The sequence below is a fragment of the Haliotis rubra genome, unplaced genomic scaffold (assembly GCF_003918875.1).
Source record: "Haliotis rubra isolate DU_JTF1 unplaced genomic scaffold, ASM391887v1 Scf365, whole genome shotgun sequence".
NCBI lineage: Eukaryota > Metazoa > Mollusca > Gastropoda > Lepetellida > Haliotidae > Haliotis > Haliotis rubra.
In genome coordinates this window covers 12,385-34,661 of record NW_025767041.1, presented here as the reverse complement: position 1 = coordinate 34,661, position 22,277 = coordinate 12,385, and the positions used below count along the sequence as shown (strand labels likewise).

The 22,277-nt window shown below is 44.7% G+C and overlaps 1 protein-coding gene across 1 annotated transcript in view; it reads left to right on the top strand.

The window, feature by feature from the left end:
- LOC124285634 (unconventional myosin-VIIa-like) overlaps positions 1-20,567 on the top strand; it is a 75,109-nt gene extending 54,542 nt beyond the window's left edge. Inside the window, exons 10-22 of the mRNA XM_046721897.1 lie at positions 1,723-1,801; positions 2,198-2,329; positions 2,922-3,057; positions 9,676-9,782; positions 10,376-10,513; positions 17,951-18,196; positions 18,457-18,636; positions 18,763-18,858; positions 19,016-19,138; positions 19,330-19,437; positions 19,585-19,716; positions 19,836-19,910; positions 20,160-20,567. Coding sequence (XP_046577853.1) covers positions 1,723-1,801; positions 2,198-2,329; positions 2,922-3,057; positions 9,676-9,782; positions 10,376-10,513; positions 17,951-18,196; positions 18,457-18,636; positions 18,763-18,858; positions 19,016-19,138; positions 19,330-19,437; positions 19,585-19,716; positions 19,836-19,910; positions 20,160-20,552 — 1,945 coding nt within the window. The 3' untranslated portion in view covers positions 20,553-20,567. The remainder of the gene's footprint in view (positions 1-1,722; positions 1,802-2,197; positions 2,330-2,921; positions 3,058-9,675; positions 9,783-10,375; positions 10,514-17,950; positions 18,197-18,456; positions 18,637-18,762; positions 18,859-19,015; positions 19,139-19,329; positions 19,438-19,584; positions 19,717-19,835; positions 19,911-20,159) is intronic.
- Positions 20,568-22,277: the final 1,710 nt, after the last annotated feature.

Below are 22,277 nucleotides of genomic sequence, written 5' to 3'. Positions count from 1 at the left end.
AAACGGCTATTGAAATGCATAGCATGCCAAGGCACACGTCTGCACAATGTCATGAGGCCATTGGGATGGTCCATGGGGGAATGTCTCAACGACAAGTGGCTGCACATTTCCACTGCCACCGGAACACCATTTCTGCACTGGTGAGACGCTACCAGAACACAAATGACATCATCGATCGGCCACGTTCTGGACGTCCACATGTAACAACGCCAAGACAGGACATATGGATAAGGGTGACCCATCTTCGCCACAGATTTCAGACTGCACTGATGACTGCCCGAACCATCCCAGGAATTCGCCGTATCCACCCCAACACAGTTCGACAACGTTTACGTCATCACGGGATCAGACCACGACGTCCCGCCATACGGCCTATCCTGACACAACGTCATCGACAAGCTCGCCGAATGTGGTGCCAAAATCATGTCCGCAGACCCTTGTTTTGGTGGAGAAATGTGTTTACAGATGAGTCCAGGTTTAACATTTCCCATAGTGATGGACGTCAACGTGCCTATAGACGCGTGGGAGAACGTTATGCACAGGCCTGTGTCTTGGAGAGGAATCGCTTTGGTGGTGGTGGTTCCGTGATAATTTGGGGTGGAATAACAGCACGCCAAAGAACTCCTTTGGTGATTGTTCAGGGCAACTTAACTGGTGTGGGCTACAGGGATCAGATTCTTCATCCTGTGGCAATTCCTTTTCTTCAACGTCATGGACCTGGGTTAACATTCCAACAGGACAATGCCCGCCCTCATACGGCAAGGGTTGCTATGGATTTCTTGCAGCAGCACAACGTTGACTTACTGCCTTGGCCTGCAAATTCACCGGATCTCTCCCCGATAGAGCATGTTTGGGACGAGATGGATCGACGTCTACGCCGTCTTCCTCATCCGCCAGATAACGTCCTTGACCTTGCAACAGAACTTGGGAGAATCTGGCGTGACATCCCACAAGCCTTCCTTGCACGTTTGATAGGCTCTATGCGTCATCGATGCACTGCCGTTCTCAATGCCGATGGTGGACATACCCGTTATTGAGCTTGTGACATGGTCGTTTGACCCCTGTCCCGCTTGTGGACTCGTTACGTCATTGTGATTGACTTTTCAATTGAAATTCTCCCGACTTGTTATGGTCTCATGATCCCTCCTTTAAAGTTTATATGTACCTTTGACATTGTTATCGTACTTATCAACTGGGATAATATTTTGACAATGCACAGTTTCTTTATGTAGCTAGTATATAAGAAGTTCCCTCAGGGGGGTATGCAGGACGTAAATCAGCATTGAATCCAGAGTGGCTTGACCCACCACCGATTCCGTTGGATTCTACAAGCAATTAAGCATGAGTCAGGATAAGGAAAAATATGTAATTTTGTTATTAAAATTGATATTTGATACTTATCCTGACTCATGAGGTAAGCCTCCCAACCTCCCTCATGGCACTCTGGATTCCCTGAAATCCAGGTGTCGGGCGATAATTCGGAGAGAGTGAAAACGGGGGATCTTGTGACGCAGTTTCCGCCAAAACAACTAAAGGGAGATAACACTGGGTGAGTGATTTTACGCCTGCTTTTTGAAGGGAGCTTCGAAAGGGGATTCAAGTGTTCCACTATCATTCGCAAGAAGAAGGAGACAAGCAATTAAGCATGAGTCAGGATAAGTATAAAATATCAATTTGAATCAAAAAATTACATTTTTATATAACTGTTATTGTATGTTGTAGCTTTGAACAACTCTGCATCAACTTTGCCAATGAGAACCTCCAACAGTTCTTTGTACGACACATCTTTAAACTTGAGCAGGTTAGTTGAAAGTGATATGTGCCTGATTACAGTATACAGTAATGTTTGGCAGGATCTCCCAAGTGTGAGCTCGTGTCTCATGCCATGTTTTCATCTATCTCTCTGTTGTAAACCATTTCATTTTCAACATTCCCTGAAACTACAAACACTTTCGTAAACCTGAAACACTGCATGGATTGTCCTGGCAGCTGACACCTGTGTCATTTTCAGAATTGACTAAATCCTGTTTTTTCTGTTGATTTAGCACTGTTATTGTTTAGGAAGGCCTGCAGGATCATACGTATGCAGTGTGTGTGTGTGTGTGTGTGATGCGTCGCGTGTAGTATGTAAGGTGTCTTGTGTGTCGTGTGCGCAGCGCAATATAATATATCATGTGTTATGGGTATTTGCTTGCAGCAAGAGTACAACATCGAAGGCATCAACTGGCAACATATAGAGTTTGTGGACAACCAGGACGCGCTGGACCTCATTGCCATCAAGCCCATGAACATCATGGCCCTCGTTGACGAGGAAAGCAAGTTCCCTAGGGTACACATCGTTCATGCACTTAATTGTGACCATAATTCCCCAATATGTCATTGTTTTGTTTAATTTTGTTTTGTCTGATCAGTAGTTTTCTATTTACTGTGTCACCCACAAAGAAAAAAGAGAATCATTTTAAGTGGGAGAATTTTTCAAAAGAACAGTCTTACTTCTTGCTGGGTGATTGTTCTCAAAAACACATTTTGCATTATGGCATTATTTGTAGTACAGCTGAGTCTAAGTTAGCTGATTGGTGTAAGGATAAACCATGGTCAATATGACATCTGTTTATGAAGTTGTCTGAAATGATTTGTGCATAAACCTAAAAGCCACACGCAGGAAATATACTTTACTGACTTGTTGGAAGAGGCTGTTTTGGTCCTTGTTTCCTATGTGCACAAACATCAAGAAGGAGAAACACTTAAAGCATGTGTCTAAGGGGACACTATGTGCAAAGTTAACTTCCAACATTGATACTGGTAAATACAAAGGTATTGAAGTGATTTAGCCTGAATTACTGTCCTGTCAGTGTAACTACTTACAGCTTGACCAACCTAGCTAGGGAGGACCTGTGTTCTGATTCATTGATGTGTTCCAGGGGACTGACCAGACCATGTTGGCCAAGCTTCACCAGAACCATGCTTCCAACAAGAACTACCTCAAGCCCAAGGCTCAGATCAACACAACCTTTGGTCTCAACCACTTTGCTGGTGTTGTCTTCTATACATCCACAGGTAGATTTACTATGAACCTTACACAGACATGTTTTAGTGCAATGTCCTCATAGGGCAGTGTCAAAGGTACGTAGTAGGTGCTCTGTACACCCACAGGTAGATTAGCCACAAACTGTACTCCACATTGAGCAGTCCAGGTGTTCTTGCCCGGTGTTCTTCCATTTGTTTACACAAGTATGCTTCAGTGCGATCAGAGAAGCGTAACACAATGGAAAATGTGTATGTGTATGATCACACAAGTTTTAACTCCATTATTCTTCACTGTAACATTTGATAGGCACTGAAAGCATGTAGCACAGCTACTTTGTATGCTAACATCCATCAAGTTTGCTCAACAAAAAAGGACAAGTAATCAAACCTTGCAAGGTTCTAATTTTTTCTTATCCGGACTCATGATCTTTTGCTTATCTCCCTTTTCCTTGCGAATGGTAGTGGAAACACTTGAATCCCTTGAAGTTCCCGAAGCGGATGTAAAAATACACTCACCCATGAGTTACCTCCCTTTTCCCGCATAAACAGTCATGTGATAAGCCTTACTTGTCACTCTCTCCCTTTTCGCCCAAGTGGATGGTTGGGCGAGCACTGGAGTCCCGTATACGGCATTATATCCTTTTTATTTAGGTCCTATTCTTCAAAATAACGCTGTGTATGGATTTGGCTATCCGTGGTTATCCGTGGCTGATCCTCACCCCCGATGCCCTTCGTGCATAAAACCATGTTCTTCCAGCTTGCGCTGTACTTATTGTGTTGATTTATCAAATCTACAATTTAATCAATATTTGTTATTTTTCCTTATCATGACTCATGATCTTTTGCTTATCTCCCTTTCCCTTTTCGAATGGTAGTGGAACACTTGAATCCCTTGAAGTTCCCAAAGCGGATGTATAAATACACTCACCCACGAGTTACCTCCCTTGCCCTTTCCCGTGCAAACCAATCATGTGACGTGCCCATACTTGTCACTCTCTCCCTTTTCAAGCAGATGGTTGGGCGAGCACTGGAGTCCCGTATACGGCATCACATACTATTTATTTAGACCTATTCTTCAAAAGTACGCTGTATATGGATTTGGCTATAACTACTATGTAGTATTTGTAAAAAAAATTGTAAAACTTTATTGACTTTGAGTCGTAAATTCATCGTCATGTAACGTTGTTTACATTTCATGAAATCCTGTATTGTTTGCAGGCACAGGTTATACATGGCTGATCCTCACCCCCAATGCCCCTCGTGCATAAATCCATGTTCCTCCAGCTTGCTCTGTACTTATTGTATTTATTTATCCAATCTTCAGTTTAATCAATATTTTTCTTATATTTATAGACGTACCATGGATCGGGTGAGAAAGTCATCTCAAGTCACGACTGATAATACTACAGATCAGCCTACAAACCGTATCTTGCTTGCTAATGTCGATGTTCATAATGCTGGTGCTATGTCGAGTGCGTTGCAGGGGCAGTCTGCTGGTAAGGGGGCCAGGAAAAGATCGTCTACATCTCTATCAACGCCGTCTCAGACTAAGAAAAAGACGTCATCCTCTTCTTCAACGCAGAAGAAGTCTACGGTTACCAGACCTGAGGGCAAAGCTACGCGTGCTAGCTCAGCTACGCACCAGAAATCCTTCAACGAAGAGATTGTACCGCCTCACGAACTCGATGTCTTTAACGAACCCACATTACTTCTACCAGAAGTATCTATGAGATCAGCGACGGAATCAACCTCTACTACCACGAGGTCGTCCCTTACTACAGGCACAGCTGGACAGCTGTTCGACATACTACCTCTTACTTCTCGGATTGAAGTTGAGGCACATAACCCATCAGCGTTCGCGAACGCTTCATGTACATCGCAGCAGCGTCAACCTATGCAGAACTTCGACCCAGGGGAATTTATGACTCAGTTCACCAACATGATGGAACGTAGATTCCAGGAGGAATCGAAGGCTAGGAAAAGCCTCTCATCCATCGAAACTGTACGCGAACCCATGGGCCTGCGCGAATCTACTCCTCTTGGATCTACACCTCAAAGTGACGTTCGAGAACGTACACCTTCGCGAAGGGTTCCACAGTCGGAGGACTCTGTCATATTGGAGGATGATAGAGATGACTTACCTACTCTAACTACGTCCGCGAACCCTCAACGTTTGAGAACATCGAAGGATCCTGCTCCTACACCTAGCCTCTCTAGGACGAGATCACAGACTGCGCACAGACATTTGCGAAGCTACTCACCTCAAGCTAGAGGTTCGCGAGGAGAAGACTCTCATTACAGGAGTTCGCCCTATGATAGACGTTCGATGAAGTCTACACTTATATGATGCACAATGATGACTTCGACTCCGTCACAATGCCCCCGATCGAACCTATATCCAAGGTACCCTCAAACCTTCGCACAGCCTTCGCGATGGCTTCGAAGTATCAGAGTCAGCAACTACCATCATTTAATAAGAGGAGATTCCCCTTACACCATTTGGATCCGTTTGTGAAGACGCCTGATAGGGATGATAACATCAAACTGGTGAATGATGCCTGGAATAAGATGTATAAAGTGGAAGACAAAAAGCTATCGCAGTTGGATACTGCTACAAGGAGATCCTCCTTTGGGTTGGCCAGGTCCAGAGCTGTCAATGAAGCATTGATACATAATTTCCAGAATTCAACTTCAGAAGAGGATAAGATGATATACTCAGCCCTCGTTACACAAAAGAAGGATCAATTCTTTTTGTCGGACCATCTCACATCAATATCTGCGGGACTCACCTTGATACGCAGACAGGGACTACTGGCGTGCTGCTCTTGGAATGATAGATTCACCCAACCACTACTTAGAGCTCCATGGGAGGCGCCTAACATATTTGGAGGTCTAATAGACGATGCAGCTAAGGAAGCTACGCATGATACCAGAGAGGTGATGATGATTAGAACCATAGATACTCTGGCCAACGTCATCTGCCATACTTCTCAGAAGTATAACAACAAGTCCAAATATTCCGGAATACAGAAAGCTAAGGACAAGAAGTACTCTAGCTTCAAAGGCGGTAAAGAATCTTTTTGTCGCCCATCCGGAAATTACAGAGGAAACTCAGGGAGAGGCTGCGGCCCCAGAGCTTCCAGAGGCACTAGACGTTCATATCAGGGTTCGGAACGACAGGAGTCTTCCATCCCCAGCCGTTCCTGTAAAACTATCGACAGTGGGTGGATGTCTACAAGGGTACTGGAAGAATTGGGGGATACTAGAGGACGACTACGTCTCTCAAGTACTAAGAGAAGGGTACAAAGTACAACTAAAAGCCACACCTCCGCTAACCCTAACAGGCAGTCAAACTACAAGAAGCCATCAACCCATTACTGGAAAAAGATGCGGTGGAGATAATAGATCGGAATCATCTCACTCCAGGCTTCTATTCCCCAATTTTTCTAGTACCCAGTTCAGACTGATTTACAACATGCACAAATTCAACAAAGACTACTTACTGAAACCAGAGAGGTTCAGAATGATCCACCTACCTCAACTCAAACTTCTCATCAGTCCAGCAGATTACATGGCCAGCATAGACTTGCAGGATGCATACCTTCATATCCCGATACATCAGGAATCAAGAAGGTATCTACGATTCCTAGTCAGAGGGCAGCACTTCCAATGGAAAGTCCTACTGTTTGGAATATCTTCGGCTCCGTGGCTATTCACACAAGTAACCAAGCCTATAGTCGCATACCTACATCATCGAGGTCTACGCAATGCCTTCTACTTGGACGACGGAATTCAGGTTCACCAAGATGCCAGTATACTCAAACTACAACTGAACTTCACTATTAAGTTGCTCACTCAACTAGGATGGTTGTTGAACCTGATGAAGTCAGAGTTGGAACCACACAGGTTTATCACTGATTGCCGTCCCAGAGGATCGCTGGGTCATGATACAAGCCATGATTCTGCCAGCAGTCATCTCTCCGCTAACACTACGATCATGGCAAGTGCTACTCGGTCTGCTAACCTCGGCGCAGGACTTGACTCGCACAGGAAGGTTACAACTAAGACCGCTGCAACGGTTCCTGATAAAACATTTAGACAGCGTCGACCCTATCTTGCTGCCTCAGGAGATATCTACTGTGGTGGACACACAGGTCGAATGTTTGCGAAGGGACCTGTTTACAAGAGCCGGCCTTCGACACACATCTCTACGCAGATGCCTCGATGCTAGGATGGGGGGCGCATCACAACGATCAAATGGCCTCAGGAAAGTGGTCCAAAATAGAACAGCAGCTGCACATCAATCTGCTAGAGATGAAAGCAGTGATCAACGCCTTACAACTATGGTCGAGCTTGCTGAACAACAAAATGTCGATGATACACACGGACAACTCTACAGTAGCGTTCTCCATAAACCGGCAAGGAACCGCAAGGTCTCCAAGCCTATTGCAGCTCACATTCCAGTTGTTCCAGATAACACAGGAAGCAAATGTCTGGATAAAGGCGTGTCACATACCCGGAGCCAAGAACGTACTGGCAGACGCTCTCTCAAGACCACTACACCCGTCACCTATGGAATGGATGCTCCATCCAGAAGCGTTTCGGAACATACGGGAGATAGGATCCCCTTGCATAGACCTGTTCGCCACGAGGTTCAAAATACAACTAGAGACGTTTGTCTCGCCAGTTCCAGATCCTCAAGCTTGGGCAACAGATGCACTGAGCATGTCGTTGGAAGGATTAAACGGCTACACTTTTCTACCCCCGATATTACTGCCAAAAGTACTGTTCAAGATCAAACAGCCTCAGACGCAACAACTGACTTTGGTCGCGCCTTACTGGCCAGCGAGAGCATGGTTCCCAGACCTAACAGGAGATCTCGGAAACCCAGTAATCAAATTACCAGATACTAATACATCCGCAAACCAAGCAAGTCCACGGAAACCCAACAGTGTTCCAGCTGCACGTGTGGACAGTATCAAAACATGCTTGAAGAAAAGAGGATACTCCGCCAGGGCAGCCAAAGCAGTAACGCTAGCGTTACGCAGATCGACTCATAACCTATATGACGACAAATGGCTAAAGTTTGACACTTATGCAAGGCGGAAAGGCTTCACTGCGATGATAGCCACTCATCCTCAAGTGGCGGAATATCTGTGTCTTCTTAGACAGACTAGACATCTGAAGGGTTCGACATTATCTACATACCTCGCTGCAATCAGTACAGTGATTACCATGGAAATGGCATCAAGTTGACGAAAGTACGTGAATTACTTGATCTACTGAGATCTTTTAAACTGGAGGTACTAGCAAAAAAAGTTCAAAGCTCCAGCCTGGGATCTGAATGTAATTTTACGTCTTCTTACCAGTGATGCCTACGAACCTCTAGACCAGACTACACTCGGGCTGCTGACACAGAAGACTCTGTTCTTGCTTGCGCTAGCTACGGCAGCTCGAATATCAGAGATACATACACTGGACTTTGGTTGAACCAGATTCGACACGGGGCAACATGCTGCAGTTCATCTAGGACTTAGATGTGACTTCATTGCCAAGAACCAACTACCTGGTCATACCAGCGCTATCTACAATCCTCGGACCAGAGGATATAGAGGATCTTAACATAATCTATGGGTTGTTATAAGATATCTAGTAATAAGAAGATACTAGTTTATCTGAAACCACATGAATCAAGATAATTCAACTTGTCTGAGATGGAAGTAAGACAAGAAAATGGTCCCCCCGAGGTCTAACGGAAGTTGGAAGAAGGATCTCGGAAATGCCATTTCTCAGTTCCCATGGGCGGGATACAGGATGTATCTAAGGACAACTGATGAATCCAGGAAGTGGCTTGACCGACCACCAATCCGTCGGATTCTATAGGCAAAAGATCATGAGTCAGGATAAGAATAAATATGTAATTTTTCAAGTAATATTGATATTTTTATACTGATCCTGACTCATGACGAGAAGCCCTCCCAACCACCCTGCTGGAAACACTTTGGATTTCACAGCATATCCAAGTGCTTGGGCAGTAAAATCAGGAGAGAGTGACAAGTAAGGCTGGTCACATGACTGTTTACGCGGGAAAAGGGAGGTAACTCGTGGATGAGTGTATTTTTATGTCCGCTTCGGGAACTTCAAGGGATTCAAGTGTTTCCACTACCATTCGCAAGGAAAAGGGAGATAAGCAAAAGATCATGAGTCCGGATAAGAAAAAATTAGAACCTTGCAAGGTTTGATTACTTGTCCTTTTTTGTTGAGCAAACTTGATGGATGTTAGCATACAAAGTAGCTGTGCTACATGCTTTCAGTGCCTATCAAATAAAAAATTTACTTGAAAAATTACATTTTTACACTGTTTGTTATCACGTCATCAAATCACTCAAAGTGATGCCAAAAATATGACATATTTCACAAGATGTATAACCACAGTTGCTTTAAATGTCTTAGTAACTGCAGCTTTGTATTTTGTAACCTATAATTGCCTGTATAGTTATTTGAAAATATTAGCCATGTGTAATACATTAGCTGATTCAGTCAGGGGCTTGTGATGATTTGTTAACCTCTGGCCAATCAGGATTGAGTAATATCAAAATTCGCGGTAGAATTATGTCTATTCACATAGTTCTGTTCCATGCTCTGTAGGGTTTCTTGAGAAGAACCGAGACACGTTCAGTGCCGACCTGATGCAGCTCATCCAGACATCACGCAACAAGTTCCTCACCAAACTGTTCTCCAGTGATACATCAATGGTAGGCAACATACACTCTCTTAGGGCTGTGGAAAAATATATCCTGCCTCTTTGTCACATAGCTATAAATTCCTGTTAAGCTGAGAATAACTAAGAAATATTGTTAAAATGTTTGAGATTTGCACTTTGCTGCCAACATATACAATTGCTTCTTTCAACCCCAAACCCTCCCCAACTAGATGCAGCTATTCAATTCCTCTTGGACCTCTTCAGCAGATCTGGAAGGATATGACAAATTTGCTGGAGCAGATGATCCTGTTGAGAAAGAGCTGTGTCAACAGCCATATCTGCACCGATTGGAGGTCCTTTTGCATTTTCAAGTCATCGTCTCCAAGAAGTTGTGCATGGTCATGTTCGCTTGTGTCTCATGTCAAAGGGTTAACATGACAAATGCCTACAGCGATCCAGTTGATGTAAAATCTGATATTCATCCTGATTGACATCCAGATCTCTAAGTTCTAGCCAGCTCTACTTTCATCCTGATGTTCGGCTTGTTACCTCAATCAGAAAAGTCTTTATCCATCTTACGATCTTACCCTACACACTTTAATTATTTTGAATGCTAAAACTCATCAAACATGCTCTTATTCACAGGGAACAGACACTCGAAAGCGAGCCCCAACACTAGCTGCCCAGTTCAAGAAGTCTCTTGATGCTCTCATGAAGACACTCAGCAGCTGTCAACCATTCTTTGTACGATGCATCAAACCAAATGAGTTTAAGAAACCTAGTGTAAGTAATCAGTAATTCTGAAGTTGGTGATCTTGAGTTAAATGTTCTTGAAAAATGTTAATTGTATCTTTTTTTATGATGCTGTAATCATGTCATGTTTAATGTATACCTTGAGTTGTGCAAGCCTTTGAAGATGAAGTGCCCACTAACTCAAGGCATCATTAGTACTAGAAGTGGTGTGATGGTCTATAATGTATGTGAGCTGCATTGGTCCTCTCACCATCCAGTTGATCCCTGGTCACTAAGATGCCTGAGTGTGAAGTCCATTTCTGGTTCCCCCGCTGTGATATTGCTGGAACATTGCTAAAAGCGGCAAAAAAACTCAACTCTCTGACTAAGATGCCTGATCTGTCTTGATATTACTCATTGCCTGGTTGCTGTTTATCACTGTCTTCTGTAATATCTTTAGTTCTGACATGTTGATAGTTGGTTCCTTGGAAAGTGCTTTGTATAACCAGTGTATGAAATAAGCCAAAAGTCCAGCCAGAAACCAGGGCCGGTAACTTCAAAATGTTGCCAGCCCGAAATGGATTTAACCAGACCAAATATGGTGAATTTACTCAGATGTACGGAACATCTAAAAAAAAAGTCTTATCCGGACTCATGATCTTTTGCTTATCTCCCTTTTCCTTGCGAATGGTAGTGGAAACACTTGAATCCATTGAAGTTTCCGAAGCGGACGTAAAAATATACTCACAGACAGTTACCTCCCTTTTCCCTCGTAAACAGTCATGTGATCAGCCTTATTTATCACTCTCTCCCTTTTCGCCCAAGTGGATGGTTGGGCGAGCACTGGAGTCCCGTACACGGCATTATATCCTTTTTATTTAGGTCCTATTCTTCAAAATTACGCTGTGTATGGATTTGGCAATAACTACTATGTATTATATATAAAAATAGTATAAAAATTATTTGTGTTTGTGTCATAATTTCATCGTTATGTAACTTTGTTTACATTTCCTGAAATGTTGCAGTGTTTGCAGGCACAGGTTTTCCATGGCTGATCCTCACTCCCAATGTCTTTCGTGCATAAAACCATGTTCTTCCAGCTTGCGCTGTACTTATTGTGTTGATTTATCAAATCCACAATTTAATCAATATTTATCTTATATCTATAGACGTGCCATGGATCGGTTGAGGAAGTCATCTCAAGCCACGGCTGATAAAACATGAAAAAGACGTCATCTTCTTCTACGTCGCAGAAGAAAGCATCTGTTACCAGATCGGAGGGTAAATCTCGGGGCCTAGTAAGTAAACACAACAGAAATCCTTCAACAAAGAGATATTACCTCCGCATGAAGTAGACGTTTTTTGATGATCCTCCGTTACTTCTACCCGAAGTACCTACGAGATTGGCGACTCAATCGACTTGCACGACTACTAGATTGACTCCTGCAACGGTCACAGCAGGACAGCTGTTTGACGAACTACCACCAACTTCTCAACGGAGTGAAGTCGAGGCACACAGCTCATCAGCGTTCGCGAACACTTCTTCTACACGGCAGCAGCTTCAATCAACGCAAAAATAGATCCGGGTGAAATTATGAGACAATTCACCAACCAGATGATGGACATGATGGAACGTAGGCTCGAGGAAGAAGCGAAGGCTCGGCAAAGCCTCCCATGTACTGACATCGTGCGCAAACCTACGGACCTGTGCGAACCTACTCCTCAAAAAACTACGTCTCAAGACTACGTTGGCGAATGTACACCTTTGCGAAGGTTCCACAGTCGGACAACTCTGTCATCTTGGAGGATAGAAGACATGAGATTCCTACTCATCATTCTACATCTGCGAACCCTGTGATCTCCTACACCTAGCCGCTCTAGATCGAGATCTCATATCTCTTACAGAGATTTTCGCGAAGTCACTCATCACGAGACAGAGGTTCGCGAAGAGAGGGCTCACATCACAGAGGTTCGCGAAGGGATGCATCTAGCGACAGATGTTCGCGAAGAGAAAGCTCACATCACAGAGGTTCGCAAAAGGATACATCTAGCCACAGACGTTCGCGAAGAGAAAGCTCAATCACAGAGGTTCGCGAAGAGATGAATCTACAGATAGAGATTCGCGAAGAGAGGACTCTTAAGATAGACGTTCGCGAAGGGAGGAATCTTCAGTTCGCGAAAGGATGATGGAGGTTCGAGAAGGGATACAGGTTCGCACAAGGATGATTCAAGGAGACATAGCTCTACCGATCAGGAGACAACTGATGAATAACCAGACTTCGTCTTCCCTGACTCAGACGTTATAGATTGGATAGCCAATAGTTGAACTTGGCGTCTCCTTCTAAGGATAAAGATGAAGTCTACACTTATAAGATGCATAATGACAACTTTGACTCAATGACTATTCCTCCGATTGAAACTATATCCAAGGTACCTTCTAACCTACACACACCTTTGAGAAAGCTACAGACATCTACAAGGTTCGAGAACTCTCAGATCTACAGGCAGATAACAGCAATGCAGACATCTACAGGGTTCGCGAACCCTAGGGTTAACAAACCTTTACATCAACAGGCAGGATGTTGACGTCGACTCTATTACTATATGGCTGAATAAAACGAGGCAATGATCAAAACAGATGGTTTTGTCAGTGTTTAAAACTCACCAAAAAGATGTACATGTGCGATCTCTACAGTTACAGCCTGCACAACTCTACAACCTGCATAAACCTTATACCTGTATAATGACAACTTTGACTCAATGACTATTCCTCCGATTGAAACTATATCCAAGGTACCTTCTAACCTACACACACCTTTGAGAAAGCTACAGACATCTACAAGGTTCGAGAACTCTCAGATCTACAGGCAGATAACAGCAATGCAGACATCTACAGGGTTCGCGAACCCTAGGGTTAACAAACCTTTACATCAACAGGCAGGATGTTGACGTCGACTCTATTACTATATGGCTGAATAAAACGAGGCAATGATCAAAACAGATGGTTTTGTCAGTGTTTAAAACTCAACAAAAAGATCTACATGTGCGATCTCTACAGTTACAGCCTGCACAACTCTACAACCTGCATAAACTTTATACCTGTATAGGTTCAGTTTCGGACGACAACCTACTTGATGAAAGGAATCCCTTCATCCATACGGATGCTGAGGTCTTATACCGGGTGGCAGATGGCCTTCGGATATTGTCGTTCACTCACTCACTCCAACCCAACAGAGACGTATGCATAAACGCTGATGACTTCGACTCCATAATTATATCACCTATGAAGCCGATATCTCAAGTACTGGAGAACCTCAAGGTGACCTTTATAAAGGGCTTAAGGTTAACAACGATTCAAGTATCCTTGAACGGACGTACAGATGATATTATTAACACTCGTCACTCAGCATGGGGATTAGGATTTTATATCCTATCAACTAGATTCAACATCGGTATTTCTTCAAGATCCATACAGACATACGTCTCGACAGCCTTCTTCGTCATGCTGGGAATAAGTGATTTAATATCACTGAACAAGAATTTACACTTGGAGCAACCTTATTCAAGAGCGGGGGCGGTGGGGTAGCCTAGTGGTTAAAGCGTTGGCTCGTCACGCCGAAGACCCGGGTTCAATTCCCCACATGGGCACAATGTGTTAAGCCTATTTCTGGTGTCCCCCGCCGTGATATTGCTGGAATATTGCGAAAAGCGGCGTAAAACTAAACTCAGTCAGTCAGTTATTCAAGAGCGGCGTAGAATTACGCGCGCTTTTACTCAACCAACTAATTGCATCAGATTTTATGGAGGCCAACTTGCTACAACACTGGTGACGTCATGCTTGAAGCTGATTGATCCGTCAGACAACGCCTCCCACTGACAGAGCAGGCTCCAGCATGTTTTCTGATTTGCAAACAAACCTGTGGTACGGGGAAATTCTTCATCGGCAGCTTTGGAAACAGTATACAACTACGGCCTGTTAACATCATGGGAATCTAATAGATGTCTAGCCTTGACAGCAGGATAAACGATGTTTATTTTGGAAGTTGTCTCTGATAAAAGTCGGTATGAGTACCTGTCCCTCTCCGATGCTATACTGGAGCCAGCCTTGCTATAAATAGACAACGCTTCGATGTCAACACAGATCGCCTGCGTATATAAGGGGAAGAATGATGTATCATCACTGCAATCAGAGGTTAGCACTTCCAATGGAAGGTCCTACCGTTTGGAATATCATCGGCTCTATGATTTTTCATACGAATAACCAAGCCTATCGGCACCTATCTGCAGCATCGAGGTCTACGCAGTGCCGGTTATCTGGACGACAGCATACAGGTTCTTCAAAGTGCCAATCAACTCAGACAGCAGCTGAACTTCACAATAAAGTTGCTCACGCTACTTGGATGGCTAGTGAACCTGATGAAGTTGGAGTAAGAATCAAACAAGATCTTCAATTGCTGGGAATAAGAATTATCACAACACTGAATCAAATTGTGGTCCCAGAAGATCATTGGGTCAAGATACAAGCCATGATTTCACAAGCAGTCATCTTTCCGTTAACACTACGAACATGGCAATGTCTACTCGGTCTACTAACCTCGGTGCAGTACTTGACTCCGCAACAGTTCCGGACAAAACATCTGGACAGCGTCGACCCTATCTTGCTGCCAGACACTCTTAAGAGGTACCTACTTTGGTGGACCCATAGGTCGAACGTCTGCGGTGGGACCTATTTACAAGAGCCAGCCTTCAACACACATCTCGTAGACGCATCGATACAAGGTTGGGGTGCACATCTCAACAATCAAGTTGCATCAAGGAAGTGGTCCAAACAGAGCAGCATCTTTCACATCAATCTGCTGGAGGTGAAAGCTGTGATCAACGCCTTACAACCACGGTCGAGCTCGCTTATCAACAGAATGCTGATGGTCCACATGGACAACTCTACTGTGGCATTCTCCATATATCGGCAAGTATCTACAAGATCACCAAGCCTACTACAGCTCACATTCCAGTTGTTTGACATCATGGAGGAGGCAAACATCTTGATAAAGGCGTGTCACATACCCGGAGCCAAGAACGTGCTTGCAGGCTCTCTCTCCCGACCACTGCACCCGTCGCCTATGGAATGGATGCTCCATCCAGAAGCATTTCGGCTCATCATAAGGGAAATAGGATCCCTATGCATAGACCTGTTTGCCACGAGGTTCAACAAACAATTAAAGACGTTTGTCTCACCAGTTCCAGATCCTCAAGCCTGGGCAACAGATGCACTGAAGATATCATGAGAAGGACTAAACGCTTATGTGTTTGCACCACTGATCTTACTACCGAAAGTACTGTTGAAGATCAAACAGAGACAGGCGCTACAACTGACCTTGGTCGTGCCATACTGGCCAGCGAGAGTATGGTTCCTAGACCTAATAATAGATCTCGGAAGTCCAACAATCAAGTTACCAGACTGGCAGGAACCCAACATTGTTCCAGCTACACGTGTGGACTTTATCAAAACATGTTTGAAGAAAAGAGGATACTCCGCCAGGGCAGCCAAGGCAGTAACGCTAGCGTTACGCAGATCTACTCGTAACCTGTATGATGACAAGTGGTTGAAGTTTGAGTCTTGCGCAAGGCGGAAAGGCTTCACTGCGATGATAGCCACTCATCCTCAAGTGGCGGAATACCGGTGTCATCTTAGACAGACTAGACATCTGAAAGGTTCGACATTATCTACATACCCCCGCCGCCATTAGAACAGTGATTACCATGAAAACAGGCATTAATTTGACGAGAGTACCAGAATTACTTGCTCTGCTGTGATCTTTTCAACTGGAGGACCAGCAAAAGAAGTTCAGAGCTCCGGCCTGGGATCTGAATGTAATTCTGCGTCTTCTTACCAGTGATGCCTACGAACCTCTAGACCAGACTACACTCGAGCTGCTGACACAGAAGACTCTGTTCCTGCTTGCGCTAGCTACGGCAGCTCGAATATCAGAGATACATACGCTGGACTTTGGTTGAACCAGATTTGACACAGGGCAACATGCTGCAGTTCATCTAGGACTTAGATGTGACTTCATTGCCAAGAACCAACTACCTGGTCAGCCAGATAGACAGTTCCACGTACCAGCGCTATCTACAATCCTCGGACTAGAGGATATAGAGGCCCTTTCCTTGTGTCTGGTCAGAGCCCTGAAGATATATCTTTAAAGACTAAGACAAGGAGATGAAAATTCAAGCGCGCCTGTTCATCCTATTATCCACAGAGACATCAGCAGAAGTCTCAAGAACGACGATAGCATTCTGGATGAGAGCCGTCATATTGAGAGCCTATAAACCAGCAGGACTAGAACCTCCAAGAGCTTCCAACCCACACGAAGTCAGAGCATTGGCGTCAACACTAGCTCTGCATGGAAATTGCTCTATATCAGCAATTAAGGAGGGCTGCATTTGGAAGTCGGATACAGTGTTTGCCAACCACTACCTCCCAGACATAGCCACTGAAGACGTCTCAGGCATTCACCAATTTGGGCCTCTCATTGTAGCACAGCTACTAACTGTTCCACAAAGGAGCAGAGTTGGATAATCTCACCCTTTATCACGTTGACTTGTTGATAACTTTTACTAAGGAAAAGTATTAGTTTGAAAGTCCATGTGCACAGTCTAGGACAGGCTAGCATGAGTGATTAAAGATCCTGTACGTGAAGGGGTCGCAACTCATTTATGATAAAGATCTTATCAAAATCTATGGGCTGTTATAAGATATCTAGTAATAAGAAGATGCTAGTTTATCTGAAGCCACATGAATGTAAGTAAGACAAGAAAGTGGACCCCCCGAGTTATAACGGAAGTTGGAAGAATAGGATCTCGGAAATGCCGCTACTCTGTTCCCATGGGGGGGATACAGGACGTATCTCAGGACAGCTGATGAATCCATGATGTGGCCTGACCCACCACCAATCTGTCGGATTCTATAAGCAAAAGATCATGAGTCAGGATAAGAAAAAATATGTAATTTGTCAGGTAAAATTGATATTTTTATACTTATCCTGACTCATGACGAGAAGCCCTCCCGACCTACCCGCTGGAAACACTTTGGATTTCACAGCAGATCCAAGTACTTGGGCAGTAAAATCAGGAGAGAGTGACAAGTAAGGCTGGTCACATGACTGTTTACGCGGGAAAAGGGAGGTAACTCATTGGTGAGAGTATTTTTACGTCCGGTTCGGGAACTTCAAGGGATTCAAATGCTCCACTACCATTCGCAAGGAAAAGGGAGATAAGCAAAAGATCATGAGTCCGGATAAGTATAAAAATAAAAATTTGACTTGAAAAATCTGTATTTTTACCAGACCATTGGGCTGGCTAGCTGTAAATTTAGACCGTCCGTCAGAAATCTAGACTGTCTCGTGTGGTTGGACAGGCCTAATTTCATACACCAGTATTACCACTCCTCAAATTTCCCTTAGCATGTTATTTAATGACTGTTTGCAGATGTTTGACAGAGAGTTGTGCTGCAAGCAGCTGCGATACTCCGGTATGATGGAGACGATCAGAATCCGGCGAGCTGGCTATCCCATTCGACATGTGTTTAGTGAATTTGTTGACCGTTACCGTGTATTGGTGTCAGGCGTGGGTCCGTCCCACAAGGAGGACTGCATGGCAGCATCCAAGAAGATCTGTAAGGAGGTGCTGCAGGGCAAGGACTACCAGCTGGGCAGGACTAAAGTTTTCCTCAAGGTAAAAGCTAGCGGTCTTGGTACCTCTGCGTAATACTTGGATAACATGTGCAGGGAAGTTTCCTTGTGCTGTTATGTTCACATGGCATGAGGGAATAATTTGTATTTCTGTTTGTTTTTGCATTGTCTGATCTTGCAGAATATATGTAATAGAATATAAGTAAAATGTAAATGTAAACGTCTGATATTGACAGATAACCTTAAGATAAGTCTTGCACTTGTAGTACCACAGTGGTGTACAGTATATTTCTGTGTTGGCAGGATGCAGAAGATGTCTTCCTGGAACAGCAGAGAGAGCTGACCCTCACAAAGAAGATCCTCATCCTGCAGAAGACGGTCAGGACCTGGCACTGTCGACGCCGCTTCCTCAGGATGCGCAAGAATGTGGTGACCATCCAGTCGGCCTGGAGGACACACTATCAGCGGCGTAGATTCTTGCTGGTAAGTCGTGACAGCACTAGTGTTCAATCAAAATGTTACTTCAGTGAAAGGGACACTTCTTACATCATTAGATTCTCTTCTGTTTAATGAATCCACAGAAGCTGACAGTTGATACTATTGTTACAGATGAAGCAAGGCTATCTGAGACTTCAAGCCATGTGTCGATCTCGCATCCTCACCGCCAGGTACAATGTTCTACGAGGAATTATTGTCAACCTACAGGTTAGTAGAATGCAAAACTCTGTGCAGAAGCTCACCTTCCTGCCTGTCACACTATATTCCAGTAGGACTCTTTATGACAGTGATTTGTGGTATAAATAGTGATTTACTGTAAGATAGGTACAGCTGTTTTACCTGATTGGTGTTCGTGTGTTGCCAGCGGTTCTGTCGAGGATACTTGGTGCGACAATGGGTCCAGCGGCGCATGGTGGCAGTGGTGAGGATACAGGCTGCATTACGAACGCTTATTGCGAGGAAGAGATTCAGACGTATGCAGATCGAGGTTAGTTCATCATCCAGACAACCCCAACTGGCAGCTAAATCCTCATGGAATTGGATTACAAACCTGGGACATTCGAAGTGCTTCCAAGTGTATGCATGTTTTTTTCCTGTCAGGTCATATGTTATCAGATCTGGTTCAGATGATATCAGTCCTGTGTTATCCCTGTATAGTGTAAGGTGAATGTGTTACAGTACCAGAAACGGATGGAGGCTGAGCGGATCCGACAGGATGAGGAGGCCAAGCTAAGGAAGAAGATGAACACAAAGAAGGCCAAAGAGGAGGCAGAGCGACATCACATGGTATTAACTTTGGACATAAGAATGCAAAATATGTTATAGTTAATGAAAAGTTATTTCACCCTAATCCTTCATGGGATGATGTTTAACCATCTCTGCTCTATGTAAGTAATGTACATGGTAGTAAAGGGTATGCCTGGTCCTTTTCAGGAACGCCTGGCCCAGATTGACCGTGAGGTGGTGGAGGAGGAGGCCCGACAGAAGGAGGAGGCTCTCCACAAGAAGCAGCAGATTGAGCAGGCCGAGCAGACCAAGGACATGCCAGTCAACGAGTCACAGCTGGTCAGTCATTATACATCTCACATCTAACATTTGCAGAGGGTAATTCATACTACAATAAGTCATCATTATTTTCCTTGCTTTTGAGACATGGTATAAGCAGATATGTTTGTCTGTTGTAGGTGGCGGAGTTGTTTGACTTTGTGGACCTCAAGCCAGGAGATGGCATGGGAGATTTCGCTCCTTCCGCCTTCAGGGTAAGTCACGAAGACAATGTAAAACCTGTCCTGCAGCCATGTTACTTACACTCTACAGCTCAACTTCTCCACATCTAACTGTATTGATGGAATCAGATTAAAGTTTCTTGAGTCTAGTACCTGATGTGTGGTGTCTTTGCCACCATCAGTATTTCGTAGTGTAGATATGAACCAGCACCTGTATCAGCCCTCTGGTTTCTGTAAGTAAGTAGAGTGTGTGAACTGTTCTGTTATGTGGTGACTGTTCAGGACCTCGAGGCCCAGCGCAGGAGGGACCTCGACAACCCAGAGATGGAAGTCGTCAAGAACTTCAGCCCAATCGACTCCGATGATGAGGATGTGTCGGCCTACCAGTTCCCCAAGTTTGCTACCATGTACTTCCAGTCCAATGCCACTGGCAACTACATCCGTCGGCCCCTTAGACAGCCTCTGCTGCCACTTCTCAATGATGGCGACCAACTGGTGAGCCTGATCTCATTTTTAATCAAATATAATTCAAACCTATGGACACACATTACCCACATTTTAGTAACAACACATAAACAGGCATTCCATATTCAGATATACTTAGTAGAAAGTATATTCCATATTCAGATATACTTCAGTAGAAAGTATATTCCATATTCAGATATACTTCAGTAGAAAGTATATTCCATATTCAGATATACTTCAGTAGAAAGTATATTCCATATAACTGTTCAACTGAGATGTACCATTTTCCAATCTTTTCTCCAAATTACTCATCTAACAAGATGTGTATGCATTAATTTTTCTGAAACATATCCCAGCTTGAATATTTTTGAGACAGGTGTACTGTTTTGGATGGCCTCCCTTCATCTCACATGTGTGTGTATATGACTTAGTGTTAAGTGTATTGTCTAAGGAATACTGGTGAATACTATCCCAGTCAATACTGCTGCTACGTGGACCATGCTGACAGTGATACATCAGTCTTCTATTGTGCGATGTTCCTCCAAGGTATCAAGAGGCCTGTTTCCTATGCAGTATTCCTACATTTCTTTTTCAGAGAGATCGTCCTTGGGGTACATATTATGCATTTTCCCGCTGAAAAATGTCCTGTGACAGTTGTATCAATGTTTTTTGAATAAAAAGATTGTACAATAAATAAACTCTTTATTTATTATACGGACCCTACCTCACGGAGTTACCTCCCTTAGCGCATGCGCACCAACTGGTAGGCTCCTAGACCCGTATCATCATTCCTTCTGCTGTCACGGCCCTGAACAGACGTCACAGATTACCTTTCATGAGCCGCACGGGCGCTGTATTTTAAGATGTCTGAGACACCACCTGTATGTTTGGTTTTATTTGTCTAAAACAATAACAGTAAAGCCTTACAGTGGTTGTTTCATAATTGTGACTTTGTATAAGTACTATCAAAATACGCAAACTTTCCCCGGTTTACGCAGTTGCTCTGCCATGGCGGGAAGTTTAGCGTGCCGCGTGGTCGTAATATTGGCGCTTTAAAACCAACTATTACTTTCCGTGGTAACCTTCACGTAGTTTTTCAATGTTTTCTACGTGTTTCTCTGCTTCTGGCCACAAGTTAACTAACATGTTTACGGTTTGTTTCAGGCTTTACCTGTTGTTCGGTCTGTGGGGAAGTATTCCCGGGCTGACAGTCACTCCCAATGCGGGCCTGTCTGGAGAAGACGGGCCATGTGGCTGATACATGTTCAATTTGTCTGGCCTTTTCCCCGGGCACAGAAGAGGCGGGCGGCCGACACCCTGTTTTACCGCCGAGATGCGCGGCGGCGGAGGGGACCTGACGCAGGTTCCCCGTCCAAAATCTAAACGGGCGGCCCAAAAGGAAAAATCCCGCGGGTCTCTTCCTCTCCTACCACTTCGAGTGGTTTTGACATGTCTATAATGGAGTCGATGTTTCAGAAGCAGATGGACTCAATGAAGTCCTTCGCTCGGGAGTCGGTTGGAGGTCTCCGCCAGGAGTTCCTCACCCACCCGGACGGGGGCAGAGAGTCCGGGTGGGATCGCCGGCCGCTCGATCCCTCAGCCTTGAGGCGCCTGTCGATCCGCTGCCTCTGGCTTCGATCCGGACGCCGGCTGCTCGGGAGAGGGAGGTGCTCCCAGTCCCCTCTCGAGCTTGGCGCTTGGGCCGCTGAGTATTCCTGGTATTCCGTCCCTGCGCACACCGCCTTCATGAGAGCCGGAGGCACCAGTTCTGCCTGGCCTGCCTCCAGCGCCTCGGGACCGGGTCCACGCACGCCGGCTGGCGCTGGCGGGAGCAGTCGGTCTGTTCCTCCCTTCCTGTGGTGCCCAGCGCCAGGCAGTCCACCGGGTCGGGTTAGGGTCCTCTTACGGAGGAGACCCAGCCTCTGACTCCGGGCT